The 14,599-nt window shown below is 41.4% G+C and overlaps 1 protein-coding gene across 6 annotated transcripts in view; it reads left to right on the top strand.

Annotated features, from left to right (window-relative positions):
• The first annotated feature begins 4,262 nt into the window (after positions 1–4,262).
• The window catches only part of Gk (glycerol kinase), a 72,613-nt gene continuing 62,276 nt past the window's right edge, over positions 4,263–14,599 (top strand). For 3 of the 6 annotated variants that reach the window (XM_021152829.2, XM_029472972.1, XM_021152830.2), the window contains exon 1: positions 4,264–4,506. In XM_021152829.2, the coding sequence (XP_021008488.1) occupies positions 4,429–4,506 (78 nt within the window). In that variant the 5' untranslated portion in view covers positions 4,264–4,428. Of the gene's footprint in view, positions 4,507–14,599 lie in introns of all 6 variants that reach the window. The other 3 variants (XM_029472971.1, XM_029472970.1, XM_021152832.2) reach the window with 2 other exon arrangements.

The raw sequence follows: 14,599 nt of genomic DNA, 5'->3' as shown, positions 1-14,599 counted from the left end.
GGTATATCCTATTCTACCAAATCTTTCTCTGATTTGTCACTTTTTCTGCCACTCAGGTAGACATCACTTTCAAACATGGGTGCTTCTTTCTGCAAACTAACTTTACCTTCATTATTTGGGATTAAAGTGTCTATATTCTAGCCAGAGGAATTAAAGGTATATACTAAGGTCTGAGTCACACCTTAATTAGAAACAGCTTCAAATACCCTGCAACTTTTCCCTCCATTCTTTTTACATTTTATTTTGAAAGAGGGTCTCACTGAATTGCCCAGGCTGGCCTTGAACTCCTTCTTTAACCTAGGCAGGTATTAATCTTATGACTGTTCTTCCTTTAGCTTTCCAAATAGCTGTAATTGAGGAATGCAACACATGGCTAAGTTCACATTTAGATTACTAACATGCATAAGAATAGATTCTCTAAGTTGCAAAGAGGCTAAAAATCGAGTATGTTTAAATTCCTTATCTGTTTCTCAATCTGGTGCCACCTTCCACAAACCTTTGACAGATCTGCTCAATTCACCCAAAATCCATAAAGTGATATTTGCCTATGTTTTTCAATAAATAAACATTTCTAACACTGACTTTCCACCTTATGTTTTTATTATTCTTATCAACCCATATACATCATTAAAACACAGGAGGTATTAAGAAAATGTCAACTTTCCAAATAGATTAGGTTGAACTCTTTTTTTCCTTTTAAACAAGGTCCCCGCTGTAGCCATGCTGGCCTCTAACTCTTGGCAATCCTCCTGTCTCAGTCTCCTTACAGCCGGACTTATAGGTGTAAGCCACTACATCCAACTAATAACTGCTAGTTATTAGGCAGACATGAGAAGAACAAGGAGGGTTACCAGAGTATGCTCTAGGGAAAAATAGGTTTTCTGTTTATGCCACATCTGCATAAGTAAATTAACAACAGGAAAAATTAGAGAAGGAATAACAGAACCAACAGAAGATTCTCTAGCAGGGATTAACACTGGCTTCCTGCTCTACCAGTCAGAAATCATAACAGGAAGGGCCGGAGGTGGTGGCATACACCTGTAATTCCAACACTAGGAAATGGAGTAGAAGGATCTATCTAAATCCCCTTGGCAAAAGAGAGATGGAGGAGCTGTTGTGCTGGGTTACCTAAGACCTGGTGAAAGAAAAAGGAAGGGAGAGAGAGAGAGAGGAAGGAGAGGGAAATGATGCCAGTGTATGTGTCCTTCAGATGACTCAGACTCCTTAGACTATTTGCATGAAGCACTTCCCTCCTAGCCTTCACACCTGGATTTCCTTGGGACAAGTCAATTTGACAATATAAATCCATGAATTTTGCCTTTCCTGCCTAGCTGTACTGCTCATACCGTGCTTCCAGAGACATTACATTAGTAACTCATTCACTTCACTATAAATGACATTTTCCCTATTTTGCAAGTGAGCAAAAAGAAGCCGTGGGTTACTTGAGGTCATGAAGATTAAGTGTTGAATGTCAGGGCCAAGACACTAAGGGTTTCTTCTGCTGCTTTGCCTTTCATATGTATTAGTGGTCAGGGGATGATCGAGGATGATTGATCAAGGATGACATACTATCTCTATCAGCTTTTCCATTCTCCTCATTTTTTCTTCTCCATTTTCCTTTCTAATTCCCTTCAGCTTCCATTCCTTTAGGCTGTTATGAAGGACACTAGATTTCATGGCAGAATGAAATTCTAGTCTTGGATGTGACACTGGAGGGTGGCTGGTCTCAAATATGTAGATTATGTGTTCTCTCTGGGACTCAGTTGTCCTAGTGTTGCTTTTAACAACTTTTGACAATATAAAAACAGTCATAGTACCTATTATTCAGTTTTACATTTATACAGAGTTTTTGGACCGAAGCTGTGGCTTGAAGGGATGGGAAAGGGGAAAGAAAAACAGAATAATACTTTCCACTGCTTTCCTTTTAAGACAAAGTCTTCTATAGCCCAGTCTGGTATCACTTCCCTGTGTAGCTGAGGATGACCTTGAATTCCTGAGCTTTCTGCCTCTACCTAGAATCTCAGGCATGCAGGTCTGACCAGATAAAAGGGAGACAATAAATCTGTGAGAGTTTAGAGTAAATATTTAGGGTATGGAATTAAGATAGGCTGAGCTAGATTTCTCCATTTAGGCCATTTTTCTGGGTTGTTGTTTGTTTGTTTTAGAGGACATTTGAGATAGGAGTGGTTTGGGAACATTAAAATAATATTGTGGCTCTTCACATTTGTTCTGGTGACAGCAGTGAAGCTGTGAGATATACAATGTTATAAGAAGCACAGTAAAAATGAATTTAAGGCTCTTTCATGATCCTCTCCTTTCATTTCATTGGGAACAGCGGAATTCTGATCCCTACTGTGCTGTTAAACAAATAATCTGCTGTCCTGTTGGAATCTGAGCCGCAACTGTGCTAAAGTTCAGACATGGTCAGGACTTTTTTTTTAATGCTTCAACATAGGAAGGTCTGTGGCTCTGTTCTTACTGACTTCTAGAACTAAGAGAATCCTTTTCCATATAATCTACTCAATTAATGCCTATCACAAATTTGACAGAGAAGTTGGCCTAGTGTCTTAATATTTGTCTATCCTGTCTGGCTGCTTCTTATTCTATTCCAGGAAATTAAAAAGAAAAATACTGACTTATTTGAAAGCTTGTCAATTGTCAGCAAGTGTAGCATCTCTCTAAGCAGTCCTCCTCAGGAACACCAGGACAGGAAATTGTGCTTTAATAACAAGCATGGTAAAACTATATAAACATACACAAAGTATATAAATAAAAATGTATGAGTGAGGTGAAATAGAGCAAAGGGAATTCATGACAACTGTGGGATGCTGCAAAATAGTATGAGATTTGGGAAATGGATGGAAAGACATTGGGAATAGTATCAATTCTAAAGATAATAGAAAGCATGGTAGCTTACAAAACCAATATCTGAGCTTTTCCCTTCATTTTCTCTTTCTTTCTTTCTTTCTTTCTTTCTTTCTTTCTTTCTTTCTTTCTTTCTTTCTTTCTTTCTTCCTTCCTTCCTTCCTTCCTTCCTCTCTCTCTCTCTCTCTCTCTCTCTCTCGTTCGTTCGATTTTGGTGGTGGTAAGTTAGCCAAGGATGGCCTTGAACTCCTTTTTGATCCTCCTCCATAGTGGGTTATAGACTTGCATTAAATCACCTAGCTCAGTTTAGTGGGTTTTTTTTTTTCCAATCAAGATGTTATAAAAAAAAAAAAAAAAAAAGGTATCCCATAGAATGAAATACATAGAATGCATAGCATAGATAAAAAATGCTTTTAGAAAATATTTAAAAATGTACACGAGTATACAGCATATAATTATTATACAAAAAAATTGCAAGTGCAATGAGCAGCCCACAAACACCAGCCCCAGGCTGTTTTGAAAACTATTTCTCACTGCGAGTCCAGTCCAAAGTTTGAAAGCCTTTTAGAAAGCACGCCTCCAAAGGATCTAGGCAAGGTAAATTCAAGGTCAAATGAGAATCCCAATTCGCTCCCAACCTAGTCCACAGTGGTTAATAAAGCGAGCGGAAATGGCGCATAGGGGAGGGCATACTCAGTGAAGACGAGCGAAAAAGGCAAGGGCGCTTCAGGACTGGGAGGTGCCGAGTGTTTCCTTCGTGGTGGTCAACCTGAGGTTCTTGGAGACAATGGTTTGACACGTTTTCCTTACATGATAAGCCGAAATAACTTCCACATTCTTTCTCCCTGGCCTACAAATGTGAGGGGTTCGCTTAGATCCCTCCGTCAGCTGGTCGCACCCGGAATTGATGCCAGTAGAAGAGTTTATTGTTATTAACAGCGGCTCAGCGCGCTGGGGCGTGGAAGAGCTGGGACGAAAGGGCTGGATCGTCCACCAGGCGACTCAGGTCGCACTCTGCACAGCCTACCAGAGAGGGAAGAGGCAGCTCTGCACTTCGGGTTGCTCCAGCAGGCTTAAGTCTCGGGGTTCGGTGCAAGCCTCAGGGCCGGGTACAGGGAGTGTTCTGTAAGGCCCCGCCCTCCGCTAAGCCTGAGTTTGGCTAAAGGCAGACGCTCCGCCCGTCCCCGACCACGTGACCCACGGCGCGGACCAGAGCCTCCGCCGTGCGCTGACCCCGCCCCCGTGACGTCTCACAACCCTCAGACTGGCCTGCTCCTGGGTCTCTTTCTGTAGTCGCTCATTGGTCCGCCCGGAAGACAGCGCCCCCCCATTTGCCACGCCTCCCAAGGCCTCGGAGAATGCAGGGCGGGGCGGGGCCTGAGCTGGAGAGGCGGGGCGACGCGGCCGGGCGGGAGTAAAGGGGCTGCCTAGGAGCCGCGCGAGCCTTCAGCAGAAGCGCGCTGCTTTGCCCTCCGCTGTCCCTGCTCCGCCCTCCGCAGCCCTCCACAGTCACCCCGGAGACCAGCCGTGTTAAGCTCTCTGCTCTGAAGCTGACTGACTTCCATGGCAGCCGCGAAGAAAGCAGTTCTGGGGCCATTGGTGGGAGCAGTGGACCAGGGTACCAGCTCGACACGTTTTTTGGTGAGCCCTGGGGTGACATCTTCTCAGCCCACTGAACTGGGACACTAGCCGGAGGACGAAAAGGCGGGGTGTTGCGTCCTCAGTCCGCGCGCCTCTTGTTCTCCTGGGCCCTAGCTGCTGGGGCGAGGAAAGGAGGCCAAAAGGGGGACCTACCATGCTGGGATTGTCCTGTTCTGGGGGGGATCTTGGCCTCCTAGGATACCCCCGCAGCAGAGTTGAGCAGTCTCAGCCTTGGTGGTGGGGCCAGGTCGCTTACCAATAGGGAGATTCCCCAAAGAGAGTGAGTACTCTTGGAGCATCCAAGCAGAGCAACCCCGATGCAGTAAAGGACAGGTGGTCACATTGACACTGCTGCGGTCTTCCCTATGAGTGTTTGGCCTGCTGGGCACAGGACGTCCTTGGATGGAGGGAAAGCTGTGTCACGGCTGTGGTCACCCAACATAGCGTCCGTTCAAGCGGTAGAACGAATAAAGTATTAGCATGCTGATGCTTTGTCATCTTCTGCCACAGAAGCTGCAGAGGCTAGACTACTGAGGGGGTGGTGAAACATATTGGAAACGGATTGCAATTCTCAGTAATCTTTATTTCATTTCAAGAGCTTAATCAGTTCAGTTCTGACACTTTGACCATTATCATCAGATATTGTCCACTCCACTCTACTGTTTAATGTGACAGGGCAGTTCTATTTAGTATGCACGATGAGAATTACCATAATGAGGTGCTGTTTAAATGTCTCTTGGCTGCTTCATTTTGCAGTGAAGAAGTTTAGCTCTTCTTTTTTCGTTTTTGTTTTGTTTTGGAGACGGGGATCTGCCTATTTACTCCAGAGAAGCCTGGAACTCCTGATCCTCCTGCCTCAGCCAGGCAAGTGCTGGGATTACAGGCATGAGCCACTGTTTGCTCACAGCTAGGAAACTTGCTCTTGAAGTGAGCTAGCATTCAGTTCAGTGAGATCATTTGAAAGTAATTTAAGTGAATAGAAAGCTGCTAAAAGCCCATGCTTCACTGGGCATTTGACTAACCTGGAAAGTTGATGTAAATACTTAGTGATTAATTACCTCCCTCTTTATTTCTTTATCAACCATGAATTTTCTTCAATGATTTATTTACCTGTACCCTTAGGGGTTGATATCCTTGCCGGTAGCATGGGAGGCAGGCAGTCTATCACTAAACTATATCCCCCAACTCTTCCTGTATTATTTGGTGAATGTGCACACATACACCTGTGCATATGAGCACGCACACCTGTGTTTGTTCTTCGACTAGCACTTGACTAAAAAGTGCATTGTGTTGTGATCAGAAGTTTTTGTTTGTTTGTTGTTTGTTTGTTTTTGTTTTGTTTTGTTTTTGTAATTGAGAAACTTTCAGTCCACTTTCAATTTAAATATTCCTTAGTGACAACCCTGGTTTGAGTTTCTCAATCATTGTTTCACATCTGCATTTTAAAATTTTAATAGCAAAAGGTAGGATTCATTTTGTCTTACATTCATATAAAAGTTTATAAAGTAATCCTGGATCATAAATAGCTCTGCTTGGCTGGATTTGTTTAATATATCTGTAACAATAATATAGCCACACAATTATTATCATTTTTCTGAGCCTATTAACCATTAACAACTGGGATTATTTTAATGTATTTATTTTATGTGAGTGGGAATTTTGTCTACACATGTGTCTATAAGCCATGTGTGTGCCTACTTCCTGAGGAGGCCAGAAGAGGGTGTCAGATCTCCTGGAGTTTGAATTATAGACAGTTGTGAGCTACCCTGTGAATGTTGGCAACCAAATGAAGGTCTTTTGGTGGAGTACCTAGTGCTTTCAGATGCTAAGCCATCCCTCCATGAGCTGAATATTTTAACACAGTATCTTGCTACATAGCTCAGGCTGTTCATGACTCACTAGTAGCACAGGGTGGTCTCAAACTTGTAGTATTTTTGCCTCAGCCCCATAAGTACTACAATTATGAACACAAGCCACCACAATCAGCCATATTAGTTGAATTTTGAAGTTATATTTGAGATTTGACACACTAAGGGCTGGAGAGATGGTTCAGTGGATGGATAAAGGTGCTTGCTGCCAATTTTTTTTTTCTCTCTCTGTATAGCCCTGGCTGTCCTGGAACTCACTTTGTAGACCAGGCTGGCCTTGAACTCAGAAATCCGCCTGCCTCTGCCTCCCTAGTGCTGGGATTAAAGGCATGCGCCACCACGCCCAGCAGTCTTAATGATCTGATCTTGGTCCTTGGGACCTACATGGTGGAATGAGAGAAACAACTCTCTCAAGTTTTCCTCCAATGTCCACATGTGTGCTGTGGTGTGCACACACACCACAAAAAAGTTAATAATACAAATAATTTTAAAAAATCCTCACTCTAATGACTACAGGGGCCAGGCAGGTTGAGGGGCACAAACACACTGGCAATAGTGTCTCAGGTCAGATCTTCCATTTATTCTAATAAAAGATGGTGCTTTAGAGTCCTTGGCTAAACTTTCCTACTTTTCTATTATTCTCTTTCCAGATCATAAATTAACAACTATTAACTCAAAGCATTGGGGGAAAGCCAAGCAAAGCACAATAATTGTTTCCAAGTTTGTATAGCCTTGCCCTCTATGGATGTGAGTAAAATAGTTTAGAACTTTAAAGGTTTCCTTCTTAGGAGCCAGCTTGGTGAGCTTGCTTTCATTTGGTTTCTTCCTAGTGCTACCTTTGTAGTCCAGGCAGTCTTTCTTGTTTCTGGCCCTTCATATTTTGTTTCCTAAAGGTAATTTTTACATTAATAGAGAAAAAAATTATCAAGTTCATAATGCTATAATTAATTTTATATATATATATATATACATATATATATATATATATTTAGTTTGTAACCTGAAGAGAAAACTAAATGGCAAATAATTACAAATAAATGTTGGTGGATAACACTGTGTATTCCTTAAGAAACGACTAAGAAGTCTGTGCTTCAAAGGCCAAGTGGGTCATTGGGAAAACTTGGGAATGGTTTAGCAAGGTAGTGTTTCCTTTGGTTGTAAACCACTCCCTGGGGAGTGCAGATAGTGGATTTGCTGACTAAGTATTTCAGTCACAAGGTGATTCCCAGGAGTGGTTCCTGTGTTACTGTTCTATGTTGTAATGATGACTCAAAATTGATTGTTCCCCTTCTCAGGAAAGGGTGCAGTGTGTAGGAACTGTTAGAGGAAGGAAGCTCACAAAGGTGAAGACTTACACAATCTAATTAGTCTTCACTTAATTTGTATATTTGAATTATTGGAGGCCAATGACCTCATTAAGTTTTCTCCTCTTTTCTATTAGTAAAAATCTATTAGTATTAAAAAATTCTCCTCTTTCATCTAAGGTGACTTGCCTCTTCTTAACACTATGTTGCCTATCTGTTTCCTATGGTTCTATTCTACCTATAAATGGTAGTTCAACAGCTCTGTCTTTACAGTTTACCACCCACCCTTACTCAGCTTTTCCCTCTTCCTGTAGAACTTATTTATTTTTATTTTTGTGGTGCTGAAGGTCAAATGTGGGGTCTCACACACATACTAAGTAAGTGCTCTTTGATTTTTGTAGTAGACCCTCCACTTTATTCCTTTTTTTCTTTACAAGTATGGGTGTTTTGCTTGCATTCTTATATGTGTACCACATGTGTGCAGTTCTCCAGGAAGCCAGAAGAATCTATCTGATCCCCTGGAACCAGAGTTACACGTGGTTGTAACCCACCTTCTGGAAGAGCAAATGCTCTGAACCACTGAACCATCTCTCTAGCCCCTAGACCTTTCATTTTGATCATGTTTCTTTCTCTCAAATTTATTTATTACATTTTTATCTAGTTATTTACTTTATGTTAGTATGTGTGCACAAACACACACTCAGTATGGCACTTGTGTGGACGTCAGAGGACAACTTGTGAGAACCACTTTTTTGTTTGTTTTAGATTTTTTTTTCTTCCAAGATAGAGTTATCTGTATAGCCCTAACCTGGAACTCTCTCTATAAACTGACTGTCCTTGAATTCAGAGATCCACCATCCTCTGCTTCCTGTCGCCTGAGTGCTAAGATTGAAGGTGTGCACCACAACCACCTGGCTTGAGAGACACTTCTTTCTTTCAGCCTTTTAGGTCTGGTTGATTGAACTCAGATCATCCGGTTTGGTGGAACACATATTTCCCCACTGAGCCATTTCCACCACCCCCACGTTTATTTCTCAACTTGTCAGAGAACTAAGTTTTGGGAGCTGGTGCAACTGTTTCATACTAGAGGAAAATCCCCAACTCGTCTGATAGGAAAGTGAACCTATGTTGGCACATGGCTACACAGGTTGCAGAGTAGGGACTTCTTGGAAAGAGAATTAGTGTAACAGGTTTTAAGGAGGGGCAATTTCTCTCTGAGAAAGAAGTTTCAGCTGAAGCAGTCAACTTCCTTCTTTACTTTGGTAACTTAATTTTTTTTTCCCTATTAAGTCAAATGTTTACAAAAAGCTTTGGAGAATGCTGTGACTTGCAATATGTCAAGGATGCAGTCAACTGTCATTTGATGAGGGGTAGTGTTCAAGGACATGCCTTTACCTGGGTGATGAGATTGTGACTGAGGATTTGAGGATTGGGTCCAAGGTCACATGCAACGTAATAACTGGTAGAACAAGAATTCAAGTCCAAGTCTTTTATACTCTGAGGCAGATTATACTACTGCTTAGAGTGAATAGGGGAGAGCTTGAGGACCCAGCCAGTCACATGTCACCTCTGATTATAGGATTAGAGCCATACATGAATGACTCTCCACCAAGAAACATATTCTTACTAATTGGTTTCACAAGATATGAAAAAATACTGCTTTGAATAAGTCCTGTAGCTTATGATCATTTTGTGACTCAGGTTCAGTGGGTCCTGGGCAGGGCTCAGGTGTGTCATCGTGGATAATGGTTGTGTAATCATTTTGTTCCAACTGCCAGTGTTTGTGAAGAATGACAAGAATTGTAGTTCCATGCTTACTTTGGCAAGAAACAGTGCCTAGGCCCCAGTTGTCTCATTACACTTAGAGATCTCAAAAGGCTTCTAGACAGGTTTCCCTTCCTTCTTTTTCTTCTCTTCTCTTCTCTTCTCTTCTCTTCTCTTCTCTTCTCTTCTCTTCTCTTCTCTTCTCTTCTCTTCTCTTCTCTTCTCTTCTCTTTTCTTTCTTTTCTTTTCTCTTTCCTTTCCTTTCCCTTTCTTTTTTCCTTCCTTCCTTCTTTCCTTCCTTCCTTTCTCCCTCCCTCGATCCTTCCCTCCTTCCCCTCCTTTCCCTCCCTTCCTTCTTTCCTTCTTTTCTTCCTTCCCTTTTTCTTTCTCCATTCTTATTCAATACCTATGTTTTGTTTTTTTTTTTTTTTTTTTTTTTTTTTTTTTTGGTTGGCTGGTTGTTTTGAGACAGTCCTTCCACTGGAGGTTTGCCTGGAACTCAGTGTCACCTAGGCTGTCCTCAAGCACACGACTATCTTCCTGCTTCACCTTCTTAAGTGTTTAAGTGCAGTGATTCCAGGAATGAACCACCCTGCCCAGCTTTTAGAAGCTTTCAGTTTTGTACTTCCCTAAAGGCATGCAATAGTTACTTACTCTATAAGCAAGCGCATGTGTCAACATGAGCATCTTGGGACTGAGATGTGTTGACTGAATGAAAAACTTGGGAAGTGTAAAATTTGGCTAGTAGCTATTAGATGTCAGCATGCCTTGAAATAAAACATTGTGTGGCACTAGGGACCCAGCACGGGGACTCGTAAATTCTAGACAGGAGCTAGACAGCTAAACTGCATGCCTTGCTTTACAAACTTGTTGTTTCAGATGAACTTATGCAGCCCAGGCTGGCCTTAAACTCAGTGTGCAGCCACAGATGATACCTGATCCACCCGTCACCATGTCTCACATGCTGGGCTTGCAGATATGGACCACCACACCTAGCCTACCATTTCATTAAACATTTTTATTAAATATAGTGTGTGTATGTGCGTGCAAGTGTCTCTCTGTGTGTACTTGCAAAAACCTGCACTTCCAGGAGCTCATTCTGTTATTTAACAATGTAGGTCTTGAAGATTGAAGTTAGGTTGTCAGGCTTGACAGGAAGCGCCTTTGCCCTTGAAGCATCATATCAGCAAAATTTCACATTTAAAAAAAATTGATGTTGGGAATTTTTAGGACCTCTGCTCTCTCTGGTCAACTTGGGTCGCTCAGTCCCAGCTTGCTCCGGCCCAAAGATTTATTTATTATTATACATAAGTACACTGTAGCTGACTTCAGATGTACCAGAAGAAGGCATCGGATCTCATTACAGGTGGTTGTGAGCCACCATGTGGTTGCTGGGATTTGAACTCAGGACCTTTGGAAGAGCAGTCGATGCTCTTACCCGCTGAGCAATCTCGCCAGCCCATGTATGAGTGTTTTGCCTGCATTGTGTGTGTGTGTGTGTGTGTGTGTGTTTGTGCTACATGGCTGATGCAGTCAGAGGACAAAAGAGGGCATCAGATCCCCTGGAACTGGAGTTACACATAGTTGCAATGTGGTTCCTGGGACTTGAATCTGGTTCCTCCAGAAGAACGAGTGAGGCTGTTTATCCAATCCCTGTTCTTTTTCTTTAAGATTATAATTTACTTTTGTATGCATGTATCTGTATATATGTGGCTGTGTGAGTCCTAAAGAGGCCAGAAGAGGGTGTCAGATCACTTGGAACTGAAGTTATCCCATGTGAATACAGGGATCCCAACTCTGGTTCTTATGATTCAGCACCAAGTGCTCTTAGCTACTGAGGCATTTTTCTAGGCCCTGATTTCATTCAAAATATTTTTAAATTACATTTTATTTGGTAAAGGTGTATCTCCATATGTGTGCGTGCACACATGTGCTTGTGTGTGTGTGTTCAATCATGTAAGTGCTAGGACTTGAACTCAGGTCCTCTGGCTTGATAACAAATGCCTGGATCTGATGCTCTTCTCACTGGTCCCTGCAATCTCATGTTAGGAAATAGTGTGATAATGGATGTCTGTAATCTCACCAAGGCAAAAGGATTGCAAATGGGAGGCCAGCTTGGACTATGCAGCAAGATCTTGTCTTAAAAAAAAAAGAAAGGAAAAGAAAAGAAAAAGAAAAATATAATTTCTCTGTTATCTTCTGTGGCATTAGGTCATTAATCCTTTTAAGGTCAATTTTTGCAATGTAATACATTTGTGGCTAGTATTTTTTATTTTGGGGCATCCAAGTTTGTGTAAAATGGTTTTCTTTTTCCAATTTTGTTTTTTTATTTTTAAAAAGGATTTATTTATTTTATGTATGTGAGTACACTGTAGCTGTCTTAAGACACACCGGAAGAAGGCATCAGATCTCACTACAGATGGTTGTGAGCCACCATGTGGTTGCTGGGAATTGAACTCAGGACTTCTTGAAGAATGATCAGTGCTCTTAACCACTGAGCCATCTCCCTAACCCTTGTTTTTGATTTGTGACATTGGGTCTAATGTGGTGCAGGCTGGCCTCAAACTGACCATGTAGCTGAAAATGACTTTGAACTGCTAATCTTCCTGCCTCCAAACCCAAATAGTGGGATTATAGTCATGTGCCACCACACCCCGCCTACATTCTTGAATAATGTCTTATCACATAGTAAATTTTAGTGTACCATAAAAGAGTAGGATGTGGAAGGATTGTGTGGGTAGAAAAAGGAATATGCATGTTTATGGTGCCGTAGTTAAATTCATCACAGGATGACAGAGGCAAACCTTACAGGACACTTAGAAAAGTGAACATGTCCTCTTTCTATGATTCTTTTACAAGTCAGGGGATGTATACATCAAAATGTTTCAGCAGATTATTGTAAAACTTTTAAAATAACAATTTTGATTCTGCAGTTCATACTATCTGTGAAATTGAATAGTAGTCTAGTTATAGAGGTGAAATAGAGATCTGGTGACATTTTAAATTTTTATTTTTATGTTTGTTTGTTTGTTTTGAGGCAGAATTGCACGTAGCCCAAACCTTTGAATTTGCTACATAGCCAAGGCTGGTTTTGAACTCCAGATCTTCTTGCCTCTTACATCCAAAGTGTTAGGATTCCAAGCCCAGCTCAGATCTTGTGCCATCTAATTCTACTACTATCACTTCTAGGTAATGCAGAAGGAAGAGGGAAGAACAACAACTGGATATATACTATATCTGCACCTTGCCAAAGTCACTTTTATTTTTATGTACTTGAGGACTCCTGCAGTTTAGGCTAGACTTGAGTTTATTCTATAGCTGATGATGACCTCACATTCTGATCCTCCTGACTTTATTGCCTGCATGCAGAGTTTATAGGTGTGTACTGCTATTCCTGGTTTATTGCATGGGACATCAAACTCGGGACTTTGTGCATTCTTAGCAAACTTTCTAGCACCTATGCTGTATCTCCAGCCCATATATTAACTTTTTTCTTGCTCTTTTTTTTACCTTTACTTATTTTTTTCCCAAAAGTCCCCCATACCCTCCCCCCCCACTCCCCTACCCACCCATTCCCACTTTTTGGCCCTGGCGGTCCCCTGTACTGGGGCATATAAAGTTTGCGTGTCCAATGGGCCTCTCTTTCCAGTGATGGCTACTTATTTTTTTTTTATGTTTATGGGTATATGGCCTGCATGTATGTGGTGTCCAAGGAGACAAGAAGAGGACAACAAATCTTCTAGAACTGGAGTTAGGCTTGTGAGCCACCATATGGGTATTGGAAGAGCATCAGTGTTCTTAACTGTTGAGCTATCTCTCCAGTCCCATCCCCTTATTATTTTGATACTGTGAATCTAAATCAGGACCCAAGCAAATGTTTTCCTACTGTGTTATACCCATAGCCTCCACAGGCAAAAATCTGGAATTGAGACAAGATGCCTAGAAGTAAATGATTTCTCTGTTATTTTGGGACAGAATCTTATTTAGCTCAGTATAGCCTCAGATACAAAATGACCTTAAACTCCTAATCCTCCTTCCTCCAGTTCCCAAATTCTGGGATTATAGATACAAGCCACCATGTCTGACTGTTTCACTTTTGGTTTTTATCTATTGAGACGAAGTCTCAGTCTCAGGCTGGCCTAGAACTCAATATTTAACCCAGTCTGGGCTCTAGCCTCCAAGTGCTGGGATTATGAATATGATTCTCCATATCTAGCTTTAGGTTATTGTTGATGTTATTATTATTATTATTATTATTATTATTATGTTTGCTTGTTTTCAAGACAGGGTTTCTCTATCATGCCTTGCTGTCCTGGACTCACTTTGTAGACCAGGCTGGCCTTGAATTTACAGAGATCCACCTGCCTCTGCTATGATCAAAGGCATGTGCCACCATGCCTGACCTTTAAAAGGTTATTTTGGCTTTTAGGTTATTTTTATTCAGACTGTTTCGGTCTTTTTAAAAATTAAAAAATTAAAGACAAGGTATCTTACTGTATAACTAACCTTAGGTTAGCATAAAGTTGTCATATTCACTGTGTCAGGATTACAGACATGTACCACCATGACCAGCTATTTGGTCTTTTCACAGATGGGAAATTCATGAGGCCCAGAAAAAAAATGAAAATAAAAAAAAAAAATGAAAATCAAAGAGCTGATGTGGATAGAGCTGGGGCTTAACTTCCCCAACAGCTGTGTGCCTTCCGGCCTTGTGTATGTGTGTGTGTGTGTGTGTGTGTGTGTGTGTGTGTGTGTTTGCCTGCCCTTGAATTATGTCTGTTTCTCTGGCCCATGTGAAGTTCTGAGACTAGATATTTCTTTAGATGACCTGAAATAGGAACAATTGACTGCTGAGCATCCTTAATCTGAGCCAATGCAGCACCTCAAATGAACATTGTCTACACTGCAATTTGCTATTTTATTTATTTATTTATTTATTTATTTATTTATTTATTTATTTATTGAGACAGAGCCTTGTGGTTTCAGGCTGCCTGGAACTCAATATATAACCCAGACTGGACTCAAATTCACAAGAATCCTTCTCCAGGCTAAGTGCTAACATTACAGATATGATCCTCCATATCTGCATTTTCTTTCCTGTTCTGCACCTGCCCTCTCCTTTGTCTTATAACACTTTCTCCACATACTAGGCTGCCA

This window comes from Mus caroli, chromosome X, assembly GCF_900094665.2.
Source record: "Mus caroli chromosome X, CAROLI_EIJ_v1.1, whole genome shotgun sequence".
NCBI lineage: Eukaryota > Metazoa > Chordata > Mammalia > Rodentia > Muridae > Mus > Mus caroli.
This window is presented reverse-complemented; position numbering and strand designations above follow the sequence as displayed.